The sequence below is a fragment of the Caloenas nicobarica genome, chromosome 2, assembly GCF_036013445.1.
Source record: "Caloenas nicobarica isolate bCalNic1 chromosome 2, bCalNic1.hap1, whole genome shotgun sequence".
Classification (NCBI taxonomy): domain Eukaryota; kingdom Metazoa; phylum Chordata; class Aves; order Columbiformes; family Columbidae; genus Caloenas; species Caloenas nicobarica.
The window spans coordinates 91,331,295-91,352,887 of NC_088246.1; the positions used below are offsets into that span (position 1 = coordinate 91,331,295).

The following is a 21,593-nucleotide window of genomic DNA, read 5'->3' on the forward strand; positions in this document are numbered from 1 at the left end:
CCCCTCATGAAGTCCTATAGTATAAAGAGGAACTGGAAGGGTTTCCTTCTGCCTAGTTTTGTACTGACATAGACTGGCTTTTAACAATCTGGTATAATTCCTTCTGCTTCCACAAGCACATGAAGTCAAAATTTGATTTAGTGAGAACAGCAGGATTAGATAGGAAGAGGAAATGTTGTTTTTATAGCCTCACTTCTTTCTCCATGAAAGCCATCCAAGTAGGAAATGGGTTGGTCAGGTGGTTTGCACCGGACAGCACTGACTGGCTTGTTATTCAATCCTGTGGATTCTCTCCACGGTGTGTGAGAGTTCCTCTCAAAGGGACTCAAAGTAACTACTGGAGGATGTTGAAACCAAACACAGTATCTACATCTGGCTGTAGGATGGGCAGTGCAGGCAGCCGGGAGCTACAGGACTTCTTCTCTACTTGCTTGTACTCATGGCAGATGTGCATGTAGGGGAGAAACAGACACCAAACCCTCCCAGAAAGTGAGGAATAACACCTGCAAGTCTCTCCTATTTAAAAAAGAATATGTATATATATTATTAAACATATGTATGTATATTTATAATTATTATATATTATATTATTATATAATATTATTTTAATATATAAAATTTATTTAATAAAAAGTGCCTTCTATAAATTTAGAAATGAAACTAATTGTGTTAAAGCAAAGAACTGATTAGAGTGCCTTTTAAGTGACCTCCTGAAAACATAGCTTTTTTAGAGGAAAAATATATGATTTTATTGTGAGTTTTGTTAATTCTTCATGCTGGGTTGGAGCTGTAGTATGCTTTTGCCATGTTGTTGTATCATCATTTTAATTTCTCCTCTAGGATGAGCCCAGCTCCGGAATGGATCCCTGCTCTAAACGCTACCTTTGGAAAACCATCCTGAAGGAAGTTCAGGATGGCTGTGCAGCTGTGCTGACATCCCACAGGTAAGACCCTTTTCCCAGCATCCAGCATATTGCTGTTATCTCTCCTCACCTGCTGTCATCTGAGAGCAGAGGAGCATATTCTGAAGGCAAGCTCGCTCTGGTGTGAAAAGCAAGATGTGTCTTGGTATTTTATGGCAATTCCTTCCTGCTCGGGAAAATCGAACTTGTGTAAATCCTAAATATTTTGTATATTTAATTTTCAAATATTAGAATATGGCTCAAAGGGGCTGCAAGCACAGAAAAAAATGATGCAATGAATTCTTCCTCTTCTATACTCCTTCTGTTCAATATTTCAGTGTCTGTTCTTGCTTGGAACAGCAGATTACCTTTTTGCAGCTGCCCATGTTACAAATTCTTACAAAGGAGATGGGAGTGAAAAATCCTTTTCTGATTTTTATTAAGGATTCTGTTTTGCATCAGTCTATGAAAAGACTACACCATGGCATCCTAAAGATAGATGTCTCAGCTATTATCTGTATGCATTACTGGAAATGGTAGGAGTGACCCCATCCTCTTAAAAAAGTCTACCTACATTAAATATCTTGTCAATTCTCTGGCATGGTCATTAGTATATCAGTTTAACAGAGGAAACATCAACACTGTTTTGTAACATCTATAGTAAAATAGAATAAATTTTCCTTTAGGGAACATAGAGGATGCTTCAAAAAGATGGACCCAACCTGTTACAATTACACAAAAATTTACAAATGGTTTAATGAGTTATCGAGTTTTGGTAACCTTTTTATAAATGCTCTGTGTTCCCTCCACCTGCTGTAAGGACTGTAAGAGTTTCATTCACGGGCACTTTGTAGTTGCAGAGACATAGTGATTTCAAACTGGGTCCATCTTTTTGAAACACACCGTATTTATGGAAGCTGAATCTTGAAAATCACACACCTGTATTTGATCTGCAAGTGCTTACCAGCTTACTCATTTAGGGAACGCAAGTTATACGTTGTGAATTAAGTTGAGTGATTTTCAAGAAGCAGTGTTCTTTGACTTTTCAGTCCAGATTAAGAATCCTTAGTTGTCAAACACCAGTTAAACAGGAAAGAGCTGTGGTCTAATACACTGTAAACAACAACAACAACATCAAATCCATCAAATTGTTACTAATTACTCATTTAGCTCTACAAATGAATTACTTGAATCAGATATAAGTACACTTAGAGTGTACACATTTCATTTCTGAGTAATAAGACATTATCGTGCCGGGGTGGAGGAAAGAAATTATTTTATACTATTTATACTATTTGCTGAAGGCCATTGGTAATTTATTTGAGATTCTTTCAAAGTCTACTTGATAAGTAAAGGAATTTTTCTTATGAAGTGAATCTTCCTACATATCAGCAAATAAGTGCATAGAGATGGTTTCCTGTGTAAAAATTAGTTTTTGAGGTCTATTTACTTAATTTTCAGAGACAATGGTTAATTATTGTTTCGAGGGGGGAGGAGTTAGATTATATTAACTGTCCATACAGGCCTAAATTTGTGTTATTTTGCCATAGATGAGGAGTGTTATGCTAAGGGGACCATCAGTAGTTACTGTACCCCAAAGAGACTCAGCTGACTTCCTGATTTGTGGAAAGGTGTATTAGCAAGCCTTCTCCTCTTCTCTCTCAAATACAGTGGTTTGGCAATTTTAACCATATTCCTGTCCTATTTTAAGGAAATTATTCCTAGGAGAGTACTTAGTTGCTATGCTTGTTCAGTAAAAGCACTTTAATTTGGACTGGCACATGGCTGAGACACACAAGACGACGCTTGTTTAGCTTTCTCAGAAGGGTTGGGGAGTGCATACAGTGAATTGCAGGAGTATGAAAAAACTTTGATTCCTCTTTGAGGTGATGGATATGTCCCAACTGATGTCCTACATCTAATGGAATGCTTTGGAAGAACTGGTCACACAATTCTGTATAATATGTAGAATAGCAGCCCATCTGCCCTAAGCTTTACAAGTCAAAGTTATTATTTATCCTCTGAAGCAGTTGCATCAAACAGGATCCTGCTTTTCCATTCATCTGCATTTCTATGTCCTAAATTCTGTTTGGACTGTAGTGTTTTGCATCTTCTATCCGACTAAGGGTAATATACTTTTTAAGGGCATGTATTAATACTATACAAGAGGCAAACTGAGCAAACTTACTTCATTCCTATCCCTCTATCCTTTAGCTCAGAATGACCACAAACAGATATTACAGGGAATAACAGAGTCCATGGCGCTCACTGAGACTTTCTGACACTGCCTATCAGGTATTTGCCTGTGGTAATAAAAGCTTTGCATTGTGCATCGTCAAATTAGTTCTGGACAGAAAACATAAATTCCATTTCAGGACTCTTTTTTGGCTGTCATGTGGTAAATAACTTTTGGTATGCACTGTCTAGGGTTACAATTTGACTGTTGCTTTTAAAGCCAAAGGTTTTGTGTACCCATTTTTGCAGCTGTCCAGATTCCTTCCACTTTAGTTAAAGTTAGGTATAAATAATGTTAATAGTGTTCACTGGTTTTGCTAGTATTCTTTAATATCCACCCCCCCCCGCCCCTTTTATTTTGTAGTATGGAAGAATGTGAAGCCCTCTGCACACGGCTTGCTATTATGGTCAATGGAAGTTTCAAGTGTCTTGGTTCTCCCCAGCACATTAAAAACAGGTATTATATATCAACGAGAAACCTTATGCAGCTACATTCAATCTAAGAGCTGGCTAGACATTTTAATAGTGCCAAGGCATAAATACTTATGACTGCTGAGCACATCTTTCTTTTCTTGCCATCACTAAAGTTAAAAAAGAGACAATTAGGATATCTTAGCAAGCTCGATTGACATATGGCATTGCCAAAATGCTTTGTGGTCTGCACTGGTAATTGAAAGAGAGAGATCTGTATCTAAAATGAAGCACTTCTGCACTCAACCTGAGAAATGCGTTGTGAGAATTCAACATGTTGAGATGAAATAAACTGGTTCCATGTGAGGATTTCTTGTAACAGGAAGAAGCACTTTTAACAGGTCAGCAGCCGGTAAAACAATATATTTTGAACCATCTCTGCTTCTGAATTCACTGGCACTTGCAGATATTTATGCTATGTTTTCTGTGTCCTTTTCTGGGTGTGCATAAGCCTCTCTTCTGCTTCAACTCTGCTCATGAATTAATTTCTGTTAATGAGGGTGGGCTCATACCACCACAAAGGAAACAGGATCAGAAGCTGAGGGGAAAGTCGCTGCAACTTATAGCTAGAACATTTACATTCAGGAATAAGTAAAATTTTTATGACACCCAGTAAGCTGTGTAAAACGATACAAATCATTTACAAGCAGCAAAGCCACACTGCTTTGTACTAGCTCAGTATTTAGCACTTTTAAGTGCAGATAGATTTGACAATGTAAACAAGCTCTATAGAAATGTTTTAGAATTGCTGTCTGCAGTGGTTACAGGGCAGAAGTTATCTCTGTCTCAGATAACTTCTTGTCCCTTGAGGACACTTTTGGCTTTCTGTCCTTCCCTTTGAGTAGAACTGTAGGCTCTTGTTTCACAGCTACATTAGCATGACGGGCTTGATTTGCATTTATTTTAATAAGCTTTCTCCTTCCAAGTTATTTGTTTGTTTGTTTGTTTGTTTTTTTAATCAAGACAAACTTTCAGCTAGAAACCTTACCAACTGGATAGTGAAAAAATGAGGCCTGCATCTATCTTTCTGTGTGATCCTAGCCATCTTTTTATGTTTACATACCTTTCAGAGAGTAGTTGCCTCAATTTTGCTCTTCATCACTTTCTGCTTTTCTTTTTTTTTTTTGTATCTAGCTCTTTGTCTTTGCCATCCTGTCTCTTACTCCCAAATTTCACAGCACAGAGTGGCCTTTTGTCCCATTAGCTGGGGCACTTTGGCAGGAGCGCAGGCACCCTTTATTTCATTTGTAGTAAGAGAGACAGCTGTCTGTTGTGGACAATGCAGACCTCAGGCAGATGAAACTGCTTTTTGAAGATGTGCGTGTCCCCTAATTAGGAAAAACGGTATTAGTCACTTCAGTTGAGTGCATAAAGTCAGTCAGGATAAATGTGGGTCTCTCCCTTTTATGTTTCAGATCCTCTGGAGTGAGTGTATGTCTCTCCTCATCTTGAGAGGGCAAAATCAGGCATTCCACAAAGGCTAGCTTCTTCTTTATCTTCTCAGTGACTTTCTCATTGTTTTACCACTTCTGATGTTTCCTTTAGCAGTATCTTTTCATCCACCTTCTTAGGAAACAAGACATCATAAGCATACTCATAAGTATGAACCATATTCATATAAGTAGGATACTTATTTCTCAATTTGTTGCACTGTCTCTGTAGATACACCTCTTTCAGATCACACTAAGCAAATCAATGCAGAAGAGTAAACAATATGACATGCTAGAAATATCTTCAAATTAATTCTGAGGATATAAAGACATTCACAGATCAGCCATTCAAGAATCAAGGTTGTGATAAGAATGATTGGCAGTCATATTCATAGCAATTATTTGTTTAAAATAATTGTAACTTATAAAACCCCAGACCATCTCTGTGTTAAGAAATTTTCATACTATCAGCAGGTTTGTGTTCCTTGTATTGCCATGACAGTTCTATAATGTATGTCAGTGGCATTAATGTGGTAAGGTATGTGCGCTGAATACAAATATTGCTGAGACTTTCCACAGCAACTGTGTAACTGAAGGTGCACTAAGATTGTTCATTTAAAGCATTTAAAACACAACTAAAATCCCTTTAACTCTTAGCTTATTGAGTGTTTTAGCCTCCACATTTTCCAAACTTATTGTTTAGGAACCTATTGAATTTTTCTAAAATTTTGGGAGCTTTCATTAGGGAAAAATGGTCACCAGCTTTATCAAAGAATTTAAAGTCATGCAGTTGTCTGAATTTGCTCTGACTGCCTAATTCATTTTCTTGGTTTCTGAGAGCAAAGCCACTGTAGAGAGCACAATCTCAAACCCTCATATATGCACAACTGTTAAAGCTTGCCTTTTTTCTGTTTTTCTTTAATTAAGCATACAGCAAAGATGTTTCCATGCTTTCTCTGGAAAACTTTTGATAAGTGTTGGTGAGAAGCCAAAGACTGTCCCTGTACTCTTATTATTTTCTTGCTTACTCTAGCTTCCAAACTTTCCTCCAGACAGAACTCCTGACTGTGGTTTTCTTTACTTGCCAAGACAGTGCTGTGTTATAAAACGCAGGATATCACACATCTAATAAATAAAGTAATTGTTAGGAGATTAAGAAACCCAGTTAAGAAACCCCCTTCCCTTCCCTTCCTTTCCCTTCCTTTCCCTTCCTTTCCCTTCCTTTCCCTTCCCTTCCCTTCCCTTCCCTTCCCTTCCCTTCCCTTCCCTTCCCTTCCCTTCCCTTCCCTTCCCTTCCCTTCCCTTCCCTTCCCTTCCCTTCCCTTCCCTTCCCTTCATGATTTAACAGCAAAGAAATAAACCAAATAAAACTTTTATACAGCTTTTATTTATGATATAATGAGTCCCATGTTATAACAAATAACAGTAGGAGCACATTTTCATATTACTTGTGATTATATTAGCAAGTGTCAATAGTTTTTTTCCTCTTTTAAATGTAGCTATGTCCACTATAATGACACTTTTTCTTCCCTTCCTAGTGATTCTGTCTGTCTTGATGGAAATCGTCAGAATCATTATATTTGCTTTTCCTTTAGTACAATTCCAGCCTGTAAAGTCTAGCTTATGATCACCTTTTTGATAGATGTGTGATGAAGGCTTAATGGGTCTTCCTTGGGGTCCTGTTAAATTTTCTACTTTATTGTGATGGGGTTTCAAGGATTTGGCTTTCTCTCACTACACTTTCAGCCCTTGGCAGATGTAAAAGACCACAATCTTGGACTGAATACAGCATTGTCAGATGGCAGTACAAAATTCTGCAAGCTCCAGGAAGATGCTAATATGAAACATAAAAGCTTCATAGGGATATAAAAAGTGGCACATGCTGCTTCTAATGTTTGAGACTTGATTAATTTTCCCAGCTCTTGTGCAAGCCTGTTAGAAAATACTCGTCCAAAAATATCATCTTGCTACAGATGTAGTTGTTTGGGTTTCCGTTCGCAACTGTTGAGGCCTGACTATATTTATCTGTATTTAAACAGATTTAAAGTACCCTCAAATGTTTCTCAGTAGGATAATAAGTGTTGGACTTCTTTAGAAAGACCTTTTGTTGCAGGTGGCAAATTTCTGAATAATGCCAAGAAAAGTGTTAGCTGTAAAGAGTGAACTGAAGGGCAGTTTCCAAAAAGTTAGCATCTTAGTTCTAGATGTAGTTTGTATGAGATAGATGTGTTAGCAGTTGTGCCCATTAAAATGTAATTTCAGATTACTCCTGCCAGCTGAGTCAATTATTCTAAATTGTGAATGGATTACATTTAAATGCTCTCTCCAGTACCCTCCATTATAAGTAATGTTTTTTAAAAAATTCACAGAAGCATTTCCATGTTAGATACAGCTGGCCAGTCCTCTGGGAGCAACATTCTGCATACTGTCCTTCATTCTAGGGCCATCTGGACAGACTTCTTGTAGCTGAAAAACCCATACCAATTTTTCAAGTGCTGGACACACATCAAGTCTGCTCAAATTTTATTAGCACACCATCTGATTAAATTACCCAACAATTAATCCAGTTGTTATAGCAGAGTATAGAATGGAAAATCTATTGGCAAGCTATTTACACTTTACCTTTTTCTTAGAACGTTGATCGAGAATATTTTATTGCTTTTATCAAACTCACACATGTAGATTTCTTAAATGGAAAAGAAAGGCATAAGTTTAAAGATCTCATCTATATTTCATCCTTCAGTGGAAATAGTGTTATACTAATAGATCTACTAGCAGTAAGTTTCTTACATGCCATAAAGTATAGAAGTGAATATATTATTCCTGTTCACTAAAAAACAATTTCCTTTTGTACATGAAAAATGTATTAATGTGGTGGATGTGAATTTGTGTAATATAGCTATTAATTTCTCTTCCCAGAAGAAAGCTTGAAAAAAAGAGTTCTTAAACCTTTAAAAACACACAGACTGAGAGTTCAGAAATGAGCAAATATTTGCATTCTTGTAAAACTTCGTGCAACATTAATTGAGCCGTGCTGTGCATTACAATTCTTTTTTTTGTCATTTTATACTGTGTTTTCCACAGGACATTGCATTATATCTGTGGACCTGTTCATTCAATGAGAAGCATACGGTTAAGAATTCATATTTTCTTCTTTACCTAGTATGTGATCTGTGTACTGTTTTTACTAGACAGTTTTCAAACTTGTCTCTAAATACAGTATTATCAGCATTCATTGGAGCAATGCTTCATAAATATCAACATCTGTGTTTTCCAAAGTACTACTGGGAAACTGGATTTGAAATAATTATTCCCAGTTTATAAAGGAGTAACCGAAGCATGATGTTTAAACTAAAAGAGTTTGGGTAGTCAGTCTGAGCAGTTTATAGCTAAATATTTTCTGTTTGTTTAACATTCCGTTCAAAATACAATGCCTGTTAACTTCAGCTGTAGCTGTGGGTGTTTCTGAAAGTGCTGTGAATTCCTTCTGCAAATTGGAGCCTTGGGTCTCAAGGTGGGTGCTTAACATGGATAGGAAAGTAGCAGCGAAAAACGTCATTCTAGATATTCCAGCAAATAAAGCCGATTGCCTGAGAGGTACTTCCAGTCTTCCAATATCTTATAAGACATTGATGATAGGGACTTTATGAAGAGATGTTATGTGATGATGTAATTAAAACTTATTACACAGTGCAGATATACCAGTGGTTTAAATTTTAATTTCACAGCTGATCTCCATTCTAGCACTTTTTAACTTGAGGTATGACCTTGAAGTGTTCATATGGTTCTTTCACTACACACTTTAGTGTGTCATATCCTGATTTTTTTTCTTCAAACTCGCTTAAAACAACTATACACCAGAAAACAGTGATAGCAACACAATGACTATGTCACTTTGTGATGCTTTTTTCACTGTTGAGGCCCAGAATGTACTTTGAGGAAACAGTTTTGGTTCTTTGTAGGCTGTAGCATCAGCCTTGCACAGAATTATGATGCTGCTGTTCCTGTTTCTTTGGGAATGTAATATATAAATATTACAAGAGCAACAGATCTCTGATACTTGCCTGTATGTGCAAACATACAAACTCATATACAGACAGGTTTTGTGTGTGCACATGTATATATAATTAACAAGATTTTTTGAAGGTTTTACTACATATTTGGAAATCACCCCGAAGCACTTAAATGCCCACATTCAAAAAGCAAAGCAAGGTTGTACCCTGCATTGCTCAAAACCCGAGGCTGTCACTGTCAAGGCAATGACATTATTGAATAGAGAAATCAACTTTAGATGGCTTGATATGAAAGCCTGGAGTGTGTGTGAACAAGTAGTGCATGTACAATGTACTCGAACAAGTGTTACTCTTTGTTTTAATAACTGTTTTCACATTTCTATTGTTACCCTGGAAAAATCATAATCAATTAAAAAATGATGAAAAAATCTATTAATAGTGTATGTAAGATAGATTGTGTAATTTATTTGTTGTTTGTTTGTTTTTTCAGCAACACTGAGGTTGTTCTGAGTAATTACAGAAGGAATCAATATTTCACAAGTGATAGTATATTTACATTTAATTTTAGCTTTTTTTTAAAATAAAAAAAACTACTTCAAATCTAATAACTTTTGTCCTTCCTAGATATTTTATAGCATAATTAAATTTATCATGTGATTTAAAATTATCATAAACTGTGATATATTTGTTTTAATAGTTTTATTTCTTTTTCTATTTCTTTTTTTTAAATGCTTTTCCAAAGTGTTTTGTTTTCAATCTTGTTCAAGATTTGTTCTTATTGTAAATTGTACTTGTGTCTAGGGCCTGAAAGGGAAATGACCTGAATCTGTATCTTGTGCTTCAGCAATCATACTGGAATAACTCAGTTAGCTTGTCTAGATGAGGCTTATTCACTTTGGGAAAGTAGAACCATATCTGTCTGAAAATGAATGTAAACCAAAGCAGAGGGGCAAACGGCACAGTAGCAAATTATTCTCCCTCTTTGATTTATGGCATTTACTCTAAAATATGCAGTTTCTTGCAGACATTAAGTGTCAATGTTCTCTTTATTAGTTTTTATTTTGTTATCCAATAATGTGATTTTGAAGCAAACTTTTGATCATTCAGACTAGTGCATACATAAAGTATGCACATTATATTTCTACCGGTAAACTTTTTGAGAGCTGTAGTTTTTTGATGTGTATATATATAGCACAACATTCTCCAAGAAATTTAATCTTTGATTAGTGGAAAAAAAGCATAGGGATTATAGGATGCTTTTCTTATTCGTCAGAGTTTAGGAAATAGGGCTGTGTTCTTGATTTCATGAGGTTACATTCAGCAGTTTCACTGAGATGAAGAGATGGTAAATGGGTTTAGGGAAAAGTGTGATTCAGTGAACTGGTCATTCTGGATCCTGCTGTAAATTTCCAGGTTTAGTTTTGTTCATTTGTGGAGAATCAAAGTCCAACGGGCTTAAAATATATATATATATATATATTTAAGCAAATAGAAGTCTGCTGATAATGGACTTTCTTTTCCACCCTTCACAGAAAACAGGATTTCATGGATCAAGCTTAAAAAAAACCCCCACTCAGTTATTTTCCCTAGGGACCCCTTGTGACCAGCCGTGTGTAGGCTCAGCTGCGTGGCCACAGGCTTTGTGTTTTAGCAACTTCTCTTCTTGCCTCCATTCAAATCTCTGAACCAGGGCCTCTGAGAAATGGGCAGAAGAGAACATTGAAAAGCTAGTATTACTTGATCTGCTCCCAGTGGCAACTCTTCTAGTTGGTTATTTCTGAGAATTTTCAGCCTTTGTGCAACTAAATCCGCCTCCATTCCCATTGCAAGGCTAGAAAGAGCATCAGGAAATCAGCCAGGGGACTTTCTCATCAGTGTAGATTTGGCTCCACTTTATTCCAGTGTGACTATAACTTACGTGAGCCACTTATCTGAAGTAGTTTTATATTATCTATCCTTGTACTGCTGGCAGTGTGGCTGTGGAACCGTATCATGGGCTGCAAAACCCTTCTGAGAACTGAGGAATCATTTGGGCGGATTAGCCCAGGCTGACCTCCTCTTTGGGATACTGAAACAACTGTGAGGTCAGATCAAAGACCCGGCTAGCACTGTATGCTCTCTCTGTCAGCAACCAGAAGGGAAAAGTGCAGATACAAGATAAGCACATGAAGTTACTTTTCTGCATTACTCAGCTACGCTTCAGCAATTTGTTGCTTAGAGGTTTCCTAAGCCAGAGGTGGGCTTACTGGATTTCTGCCCCCCTCATCTCCCCTGTGAAATTCTCTAATCTGTTATTCAACTCATGTTAAGTTCTGGCATCCAACACATTCTATGTCAATAAGTTGTACAGTTTCCCTATGTGCTGTAAGGAAAATTACTTCCTTTAACTCATTTTGCATTGCCTTCCCTACAATTTAGTTTGTTACCCCCATTCTTGCATGAGAAACATAGAAGAGTGAAGAGTTGCTCCTTAGTTACATTCCTTAGGCCAGTCATGATTCTGGGCTCTGTAAAAAAACCTTTCTACCACCTTGTCATCTTCCTTCGATGGTAAAAAGTTTTAAGCTATTAAGTAATTCCTGATATAGAAATTGTTCCATTCCTTGTTGCCATTTTATGTTCTTTTTGTTCCCCTGTTATTTGAGCTGCTCAGCTAGCTTGAGGACCTCAGTAATTAAAGGTATGGAGTTCTTGGTTGTGTTTTGTAGTCCTTGCTAAGCCCATGATTCTGCAGCTGATGCTGTTGTTAATACTTAAGTTAATTAGTTTACAACCAATCTGGGAATTGATATTTTAATTTCAGTCTCATGGTGGCATTTTACTAGGTAAAGAACTCAATAAGTAATACTCAGAACCTTTAATGAGGTGAAAGTCAAGCATGAACATCTAGTTTGACTGAGAGAGAAGAGAGAGGATAGAGACGAATTTTTTTTTTTGTCAGAATATGTGTGTTTGTGTATATGTGTACACAAATAAAAATGCAGGTGTTATTAAAGTAATGTGGTAGAAATTAGCAGTGGAAAATATCTTTGTTGAATAGCTTTGAGGAGATGATGATTCTTTTGCAGCAGATGGCTGTTGAACAGGTGTGCTGGCTCAATTTATGCCATTTTAATGATAATGTTTCCCTCCCTAGGTCTTGAACTATCAGGTGCTAAAGGTTTGATAGTAACAGTGCTAGTCAAACCAGATTGGACTTTTCCCTGTAATTCTACTTTAGGTTTCTGAATTAATGACATTGTCTGAATAAGAGAGGAAAACAGAGTAAAAAAAATGGTCAACTCAATTTCCATTGCCTCAGATCACTACTGAAAACAGCTTGCTGATTATAGCAAGGGGAAATGTTTATTGCTGATCAGCTTACTCTGTATGGGGAGTTTTTGTACTAAAATGAATTATAAAATCAAGGTATAGAAGCATCATAATTTGACTAGCCAAAAGAAAAAAAAAAATCTTTTAAAGCTTTTTATCTGTACCATGCTGGTCTTTATACCACTTACAATTTAGAAGTAAACCAAATTAACACAGAATTCTCTGTCTTTGCTAATCAAAATTTTGATTAATTTTCTTTCAAAACTTCATTACATACAACAATTTCATTTTATAAGACAGTTAAATGTCTCCTTAAGCAAGCATTTTTCAAAGAGTAATTCAATGGTGGCTGTGTAGAGATGCTAGAAAACTGGTAAAAATCAATGATTTCTTGTAAAATGTTTCCTCAGGTTGGCTGTCAATTAAATTGAACACCCTTGTTAACTATATCTTTGTAACACCTTTTTTATTGTCACATGTATTTTTTCAGGGATGATGCTATGCATTTAAAAAATTTAATCAGAGATATATTATGCGTTAGTAAATCATTGCAAAGCAAATCAGCCAGCCGCTGCTTTGGATTCCACCTTATTCTGGATCTCTTTTGTGTAACAGCACTGTTCAGGTGTCAGGTCTTATTGCTCACTTGATATTTGGTACTCTGCAGCTTGGACTCAATAGGATTTAATTCATATAACATTCTTCAGGAATCAACAAAGAAGACAGTGCATCAGGAGTGTTTCATCTTAACCCCTTTCAAGCAGTTCAGTGGTTGTGTTTTATTCCAAAAACAAAAACACCAAAGAGCAGAAAAAACAAGAATTTATTTGTAATGTGGCTTTTCATGCAGTACACCTGCTTATGTAGAAGCTGATGTTGTAATAGCTAAAGTGTAGCAAGTACAGTTTCATTCTACAGAAAGAAACAGGATTATTCTCTGAGAAGATCCTTGGAAATTGTATTTCAAATTCATGTAAAATTCTTAGTAGAATAAAATCTGCAGTGTAGAATTTTTCATTGGGGAAACTTGCACTGCTCTGAATTCAGTGGAAACTTTATGACTTTATACTAAGAGAGGTTCTGTTCAAACACAAAATTAAAGCTAAGGCCCCTACATTGCTACTCACGTATTATAGATGAGGAATATGTGGTCCTTCACGTGGGTATTTTGCTGGGAGTAACTCAGACAGTGGTTAAACTGGACAGATGTCTCAGAATAGTCTTTTCTATTTTTCATTAGACTTTGATATTCTGTAAACATTTTTTTTTCTATATTGGAAAAGGGCAGCGTCACAGAGTGTTCTGTGATACATCTGCTTTGAACACATGAAGATGCATTTCACACTCATCAGATCCAATTAACCCACCTGCTACCCTGGATCGTGAGTTGTACACAGAAAAGACATGGGAGAGGAGGGTATTGGCACAAGGGAGTAATGCAGAGGATAGTCCCTAGAAACCAGAGAACTGTAGTAAAGGTTTTGGCGATGAGTAATCTTGGAGCTGGAGAGTGAAGAAATGGAAGTAATCCTGGAGTGAAGGATGTGAGAATGGTGGTCAGCGGGAAGATGGAGGAAGCTGCAGATTTCTGGGGAGATGTGGACAACGCAGTCTGAGCTCCCTGCCCCACTCCCAGCTCTGCCTTTCCATTGCTCACCGGCAACAAGGAACAGCAGCGGCAGCAACTGAAGAAGGATGTGAACCCAAAGGGAGGACGTGCAGCTGCAAAGGAGGACTGGGAAAGGAGAGATGCAGCAGCAGCCCCGTGTCGCCTCACCTCTCTGCTGAGCTCTGCCCTTGCACCTTGCTCTGGGAGCTGGTGCTGCATAACTCGTAATGCTGAAGCAATGTGCATAAAATGTGGTTGCCGTTTCAGTGTTTATGGGTTTACTGTAACTTCCCCAACTAAATATTAGCAGTGAGTAAATCTAAAAAAATAATGTGTTGGTTACATTGCCTGTACTTAACTTCTATCACATGTATGTTGAGAAAGAGAAGTTAATTTCCTAAATTATCCTGAGACAGATTGTGTGGCCATACAGCTGAAGAAAATTAATTAACTTTGTCATCTCTCTAAATACCCCTGTAGTTGCCTTTGTGTATCTGTAAAGCACAATTGTACTCTCGTTGCTACAATAAAAGCTGTGCAACTTTGTTAAAAGATTTGAAAAATAGTGCTACATGCCAATTTTTCTCATTAGAAAAGTTAAAGGATTTTTTTTTTTTCTTCTGTGTTTGTGATCGGTAATCACAGTTTTTTGCTAACCATTCAAAGCAATGTGGTAATTAAAGTACACTTTAGTTAGCATAAGTTCAGGTGCCTTGCATAGTAAAATATCTCGTAGTAATTAAAATGAAGGCATAACAAATTATTTGTTTGTTTCTGTTTGTTATCATTGATTTAACAACTTTTTCATTGAAATTTTGTTGTTCAATAGTATAACACTAAAATCACTGTGATAATGGAGTAGACATACATGATGTTATTTGGCATAACCATTACAAGAAAATCAATTGAAACAAATGTTGTTCCTGTCTTCATAGTGACAAATGGATTTATTTTGCTGTGTACTGTGTATCATTCTTAGGTTTGGAGATGGCTATTCTGTCAAGGTTTGGCTTAGTAAAGAAATAAGCTATCAAAGAATGATTTTGGACCATCTACAACTGCATTTTCCTGGAACACAGTTTAAGGTACAGCTAAAACCTCACATCATAGTATTTGTTCTATGGCAGGATTAAGTATGGGCTGGTAGGAACAATATATACACATTTGGATATATTGATCTTTTCCTGAAAAGAATATATATGAGCATCTCTTTTATTTTCCAGTTAAGAAATTCTTAAAAATCTGAGTTGTGATATTGATTCGATCAACTCCAAACAGTAATTTAGGCAACATAAATAAACAAGACCTTTCTCTGAGTGATAATTTCCTTTTGCTTTTATTGTTGATGAATTTGAACTTGCCTTGTGTCCACTTGAAGTAGGAGTGCATTGTAGTCACTGGGAGTATTTGCTTTGATTGCTTTCTAATAAGGTGCATAGATGATACATAGATGATACATAGATGATAAGTCTCTGTCTTTACTGAGGTGCTTTGAGATGAAGCCTTGTAAAAGACCTACAGTAATTAGATTCCAAGAAAAACTCTCAAGGCTTTTTTTTTTTTTTTAAACTTTATCTGCATTTAGGGAATGAGCATAAAATTGTCCTAAATTTATATATCTTTTATAAGATTAACAAAAAATCATCTCAGAACATGCACAAAATATGTGCTCTTGAGTATGAACATTTCTTTGTGCTACCAATGTAGACAAAATACATTCTCGTTTAATACATGTTTTCCACGTTAAACTGTGATGAGAGCCTATTGAAACTAGCCTGGTTACAACCAAGTGTAACTTAATTCACTTACATCTGCCTGTTTCTGTCATGCTTGCTTGTTTTCAGGGACAACATCTCAACTTGCTCGAGTACCATGTACCACGAAGTCAGGGATGTTTAGCAGAGCTCTTCAGAGTTCTAGAGAACCACAAAGCTATTCTCCGAATCAAACACTACTCCATTAGCCAGACCACGTTGGAGCAGGTTTTTTTTTTTTATTTTTATATTTTATTTTATTTTTCTTTTTTTCCCCCCATTCTTTCCTCCATCTTCCCTCTCTCCCTCCCCCCCCCTTTTTTTTTTCCTGAAGATGCTGTGTATTGTAATTATTGGTATAGTAGAACACTACAGCATTTGATGGATTAGCCAAATGTATGTGACATACCAGTAGTTCCAGGTCTACACAGTAATTTCATGATCCCTACTGCTTTTACACTGGAGATTAACACTCCGGTACAGCACACAGCTGGATGAACGCACAATGCAGTGGGTGAGCAATTGGCTGACGGGCCGGGCTCAAAGGTTTCTAGTAAATGGGGTTATGTCGGGCTAGCGACCAGTCACTAGTGGGGTTCCACAGGGATCTGTCTTAGGGCCAACGCTCTTCACTGTCGTCTTTAATGACTTAAACTCAGGGCTTGAGGGATTGCTTAGTAACTTTGCCAATGACACAAAACTGGGAGGAGCTGTCGACACCCTCAAGGGCAGAGAGGCCCTGCAGAGGGATCTGGACAAACTGGAGAACTGGGCAATCACCAACCGCATGAAGTTTAACAAGGGCAAGTACCGGATTTTGCACCTGGGACACGGCAACCCTGGCTGTACATACAGACTGGGGGGTGAGATGCTGGAAAGCAGCTCCATGGAGAGGGAGTTCTGGTTGACGGCAAGTTGAACATGAGCCAACAGTGTCCCTGGCAGCCAAGAGGGCAACCGTGTCCTGGGTGCATCCAGCCCAGCATGGCCAGCTGGGCAGGGAGGTGATTGTCCCGCTCTGCTCTGCGCTGGTGCGGCCTCACCTGGAGCGCTGTGTGCAGTTCTGGGCACCACAGGATAAAAAAGATATTAAGCTACTAGAGAGTGTCCGTAAGTTGGTGAAGGGTTTAGAGCAGAAGCCGTATGAGGAGAATCTAAAGTTGCTTGGTTTGTTCAGCCTGGAGAAGAGGAGACTGAGGGGAGATCTCATCGTGGCCTACAGCTTCCTCATAAGGGGAGGAGGAAGGGTAGGAGCTGATCTCTTCTCTTTGGCGATCAATGACAGAATCCGAGGGAGTGTCAGGAAGATGTGCCAGGGGAGGTTTAGGTTGGACATTAGGAAAAGGTTCTTCACCCAGAGGGTGGTGGAGCACTGGAACAGGCTCCCCAGGGAGGTGTCCCGGCCCCAGGCCTGACAGTGTTCAAGAAGAGACTGGACAAGGCCCTCAGACACATGGTGTGAGCTGTGGGGCTGTCCTGTGCAGGGACAGGAGTTGGACTCAATGATCCTTGTCCCTTCAACTCTGGACATTCTATGATTCTATGCTCTACAGTAAAAACATCACAATAGGCCACATATCTGTACTCTGTGCAAATATGATTAGTGCTTAGACACATATCCAAATCTGTGTGGGATGAGAAGGTGGGACCATGGGACCTTCACGGTCCAAAAGTTGAAATCTTACCACTGTCTTTGTTAAGGCTGAACCAGTCTGTGCAAATTACAGTAAACCTTAGACTTGCAGGATATTTTCCTTTGAAAGCTTTCTTTTGCAATAAGTATGCTGCACGCTAAGGAACAGTAGCAATGCACAAGCAGATAGGAGAGATCCCACCTCTTAAAACTGTGAAATCCTATTTGCGTAGAAGGAAGAACAGAGCGATGGCAAGGATGGGTTTCTGGGTTCTTGTGATGTGCTAGATCACCTTCATATGCAGCTTCTTGTTATGTATTCTACAGAGAGAGTCACATCTAGTCAAAATATTAATTTTCCATTATAGATGGTGTGTTTTTTCCTGTGTGCAAATAATTAATGAAACATTCTGATTTGTACTGATCTATTAAATGCTTGTAAATGATCTTTTCATTCAATGGCTGCATATAAGGTAATTTCAGCTTGTTGATTGTTCAGCCATTGTTCGCTCAAGCTTATTTCCTCTCCATTATTCATAGTGATTCATCACCTCAGTCACCTACCCTTGTTTCCTCTCTCTGACTAGCTGTCAGTTTTAAACAGGAAAATAGTTCTGAATAACAAACGCCCTTATAATGCATCCCAAGTTTGTTTGCATATGAATACAATCAATTGAATCAGGACTAGCCATCTTTCACTCCCCATTCCTTGCTGTCAAGTAGCTGTGTGATTAAAAATCTGACAGGCCTCTCTGTAGTAAGACCTGCTTAAAAAATGTCAAGGAGGAATGTTAGTTGTTGAATCATCATTCTGCAATGTTCAGAAGTATACTTTCACCTTGAAATATATAGACCCTCATCTGTGATAGTTATTGATAGAAAAAACAAGCTCAAATTCCTTAGCTGCGTGATTTCAAAGCAAATTAAAACAATTGTTTCCCACTAACTTGTGCAGCAGTAAAATCTAATTTTCATATATGTTAGTAACTCATTTTACCATTATTTTTATAATTAATCAATCACTGTATTAGCTGGAGAGGTGAAAAGGAATTATTTCCAGAGATTACAAAATATATGTCTACAGGGTTTGCCTCAAAATAAACTATTAATTTTTGTGTCACAAAAGCTTGTGAAAGCAACTAAAAATATTGTCAGCTATGTTTTCAAAGTTTCAGGTCAAGTACTGTTATTGTGAAAGTCCTGTCTTTTTCATGTGTTACAGGTATTCATTAACTTTGCTACACAACAGCAAGGAGTTCTGCATTCTTCACAAGAATCTCCTGTTCATCATGACCACCTGCCAGTCTAGGCTCAAAACAGGATACAGCTTCAGTAGCATATGTGTGTGTGTGTACATGTTTGTGTATGTATATGTATATGTGCATTTTACATGCAATAACTTCCCAGCTGTCAACAATTTGTGTATGAGAAACGCATAGTAGAAGCAGAAGTGAGTTTGCATTTGTAGGCCAGAAAGAATGCTACCAATTCTCAGTAAAACAAGAGACTGCTATATTCAGACCAAAAATCTGCCAAAGTAATGCTTTTTAATTGACTGGAATTCTATAATATAAATGGCCTAATTAATGCAGCTTCGTGGGGGGAAAAAAAAAGCTGATCTGAAATGTCACAGTGTATAGTAGATTTTTTTTTTTGCAGTAGTAGATCTACATTCATTTGACTACAGTAATCTTCTCTTGCATGCACACTTAACATCTAATTTTCACATGACAAGGCAAGAAAAGCCCATTGAATTGTAGCAATAGCTAGGCTATCACCCAGTATTTGTATTTAATAGCTCAAATTGAGAGCCTTTTGACTTCTGTATTAATTTAGTTCTGTGTTGTGACAAGCTAAATTAGCCTTTTTGTTGTATAAAGGATGCACTGTATTCCATAAGATTTTATGTTAAAGAGATTATTAGTGTACTAGTCTTCCTCCCAGTTATCTTAAGTAAATTTAACAAGGTTTCATAAATCATACTTGACAATTTTTCCCTTATGCCTGCAGGTTGCTGCTGGAGGAATTCTCAAGTATCTTTTTAATGATCTATTCCCTTTTTCTTATATTTTTTTCCCGAAAAGAGTGTCAAAATTCTGTTTAATGGGCATGTTAGAAGAAAATCAGATAAGCATTCAGACATCGATCAATAAACTGTTCAATAAATGCATATTATGATGCTAGATACTTCAGACGAGGCCATGCCACAGCCTTCAGCCTATACATGCATAAAAGGAGTAACCATTTAATGAATAAAATCTCCTTGTGTATTGTAGTGGGAGAGAAAAATATGAAAAAACTTTGGACTAAACTGCTGCCTCTTTGAAAAGAAGTCTTTGGGGCTCCCATGAAAAGTAGTTCATGCCGCTTTTATTGGACTATGTTGTCTGATAGTTGAAATTGTACAACTGGTGACATAGAAGTGAATGGCTGGAATATAATTCTGGGCTGGGCCGGGTGTGGCAGTATACTTTGAGGTGGAATAATTTGATTTTAAATGCACAATTATGCAGTGCTGCTGCTTTAATTCTCTACTGTATGATGATGACATATTAAAGAATATACATTTGTGGTTTAGGCTTTGCAAGCTGACTCAAAAGACTGTTTATTGAGGCTTGATTGGTTTGTGTGTTTGGCCTACTGTGATTTTTAAAGTCAAAATTCCAGTTAGCTGTTTCTATAAAGGTGAAATTAAATCCTGGAAAAATGAGAAAAAGTGAAGAATTACAGAACTGATCTGTATGTACATATAGATCAGAGTGAGCTTATGAAACTAATTTATCAGTAGAATGGCTTGATATATACAGTCTGCTGCATAATATCAGAACTCTGCTGTCTTCCTCAAGACCCAAAGCGCTGAAGACCCATTAAACCTCAACAGTCACCATCCTGGCAGAAATGCCACAGCACAACGGGATGGCCATGTTTGAGGTCTTTAATTTCTACACAAGGCTGGGAATTGAAAGTTTCTAAGGTTCCCAATCAGAACAATAAAGGTTAGTCTTACAAAGCAGAGCGTGAAAGAAGTAGTGGAGATGAAAGAAGAAGGTAAATGAAGGAAATTTGGGGAGAAACAGGTGTATGCTATCATAAAACTGTCCTACTTAATTTCAGGGTCTTGGGGTGCAGGAAACTGAATGTACAAAGCATAGCCAAGCATCTTTGAGTGATAGTCTAAAACCAGTCAATAGGAGAACATTTCTGTAGCTTTTGTTTGAAAAAAAAGTAGAAGGGAAAGTGTGGCGAGAACATGTGCACAGGGCATTTTTTTTTTCCTGTTGATAGGTCTAGATCTGTACGTTGCTGACATTATGATTGATTGGCTTTTTTTTGTTTGTTTTGTTTTTATATACTAATCTCTCTCAACCATCTCAAGTCTTTAAAAAACCCAAACTGTACAGAAGGAAATTTAGAGGATGAATTTGGGAGAGGAGATGGTGCCAGTTCACAGGGTGTTAGGCAGCTGAGCCAGAAGGGCCCATTTGTATGAAATTGTGACAAGAGTGCCTATTCCTGCTTCAGAAGTGTGCCAGGAAGTTGAATTAATAAAACAGTCCTGCAGCTCACTTGGACCAAGGGAAGCATAAAAGCATACAAGACTCACTGTAGTGAGACTGAAAAATGGTGGCCCCACTGAAGGCTTAGATGGAGGAGCTTTTTCAGGATTTGGCTGTGTAAAATTAATTGTCTTTTTTTTTTTCTAATTAAAATGTGAAAGATTAGTTTTATAGACAAATACAGTAAATAAGGTTTACTTCAGATTGATGGTTGAGTAAACTCAGTTAACAGTGTTTTGTTTTTTCAAATTGCTTTGTATGCATCTCAGGAGGCCCAATTTAATTCAAGCAAGAAGCAGACAATGTCTATCCACCAATCCTTTATGGCTGAAGAAGGTCAAAATCTAATTGAGTTCCAGTGTGCTGGGTTCTGTCTCAGAGGATATTTTCCCTCTCCTTGACTTGCTGCATTCCTGAAGTATGCAAGTTTCAAGAAAAATCTTTCAATACTATTGTTTGTTTCCATTAAAAATAAAATAAATTCCTAAACAAGAAGCTAGACAGAAAAGGTCATTTATATGTTAATGATGAAAGAATCCTTACATTCATAAATCACACAGAAATATATCTTTGTCTACCACCCTTGGATTTTGAATCAGAGGGCTGTGGATTTTAAACAATAACTTGAGAGATTTTTGTTAGGGAAGCTTCAAGTTTTTTTGGCTGGAATTTCCTCT

General features: G+C 37.4%; 1 protein-coding gene across 1 annotated transcript in view; it reads left to right on the top strand.

Annotated features, from left to right (window-relative positions):
* ABCA13 (ATP binding cassette subfamily A member 13) overlaps positions 1–18,668 on the top strand; it is a 190,392-nt gene extending 171,724 nt beyond the window's left edge. The window contains 5 exon segments of the mRNA XM_065629402.1: positions 841–944; positions 3,502–3,594; positions 14,952–15,057; positions 15,817–15,954; positions 18,582–18,668. Coding sequence (XP_065485474.1) covers positions 841–944; positions 3,502–3,594; positions 14,952–15,057; positions 15,817–15,954; positions 18,582–18,668 — 528 coding nt within the window.
* Positions 18,669–21,593: the final 2,925 nt, after the last annotated feature.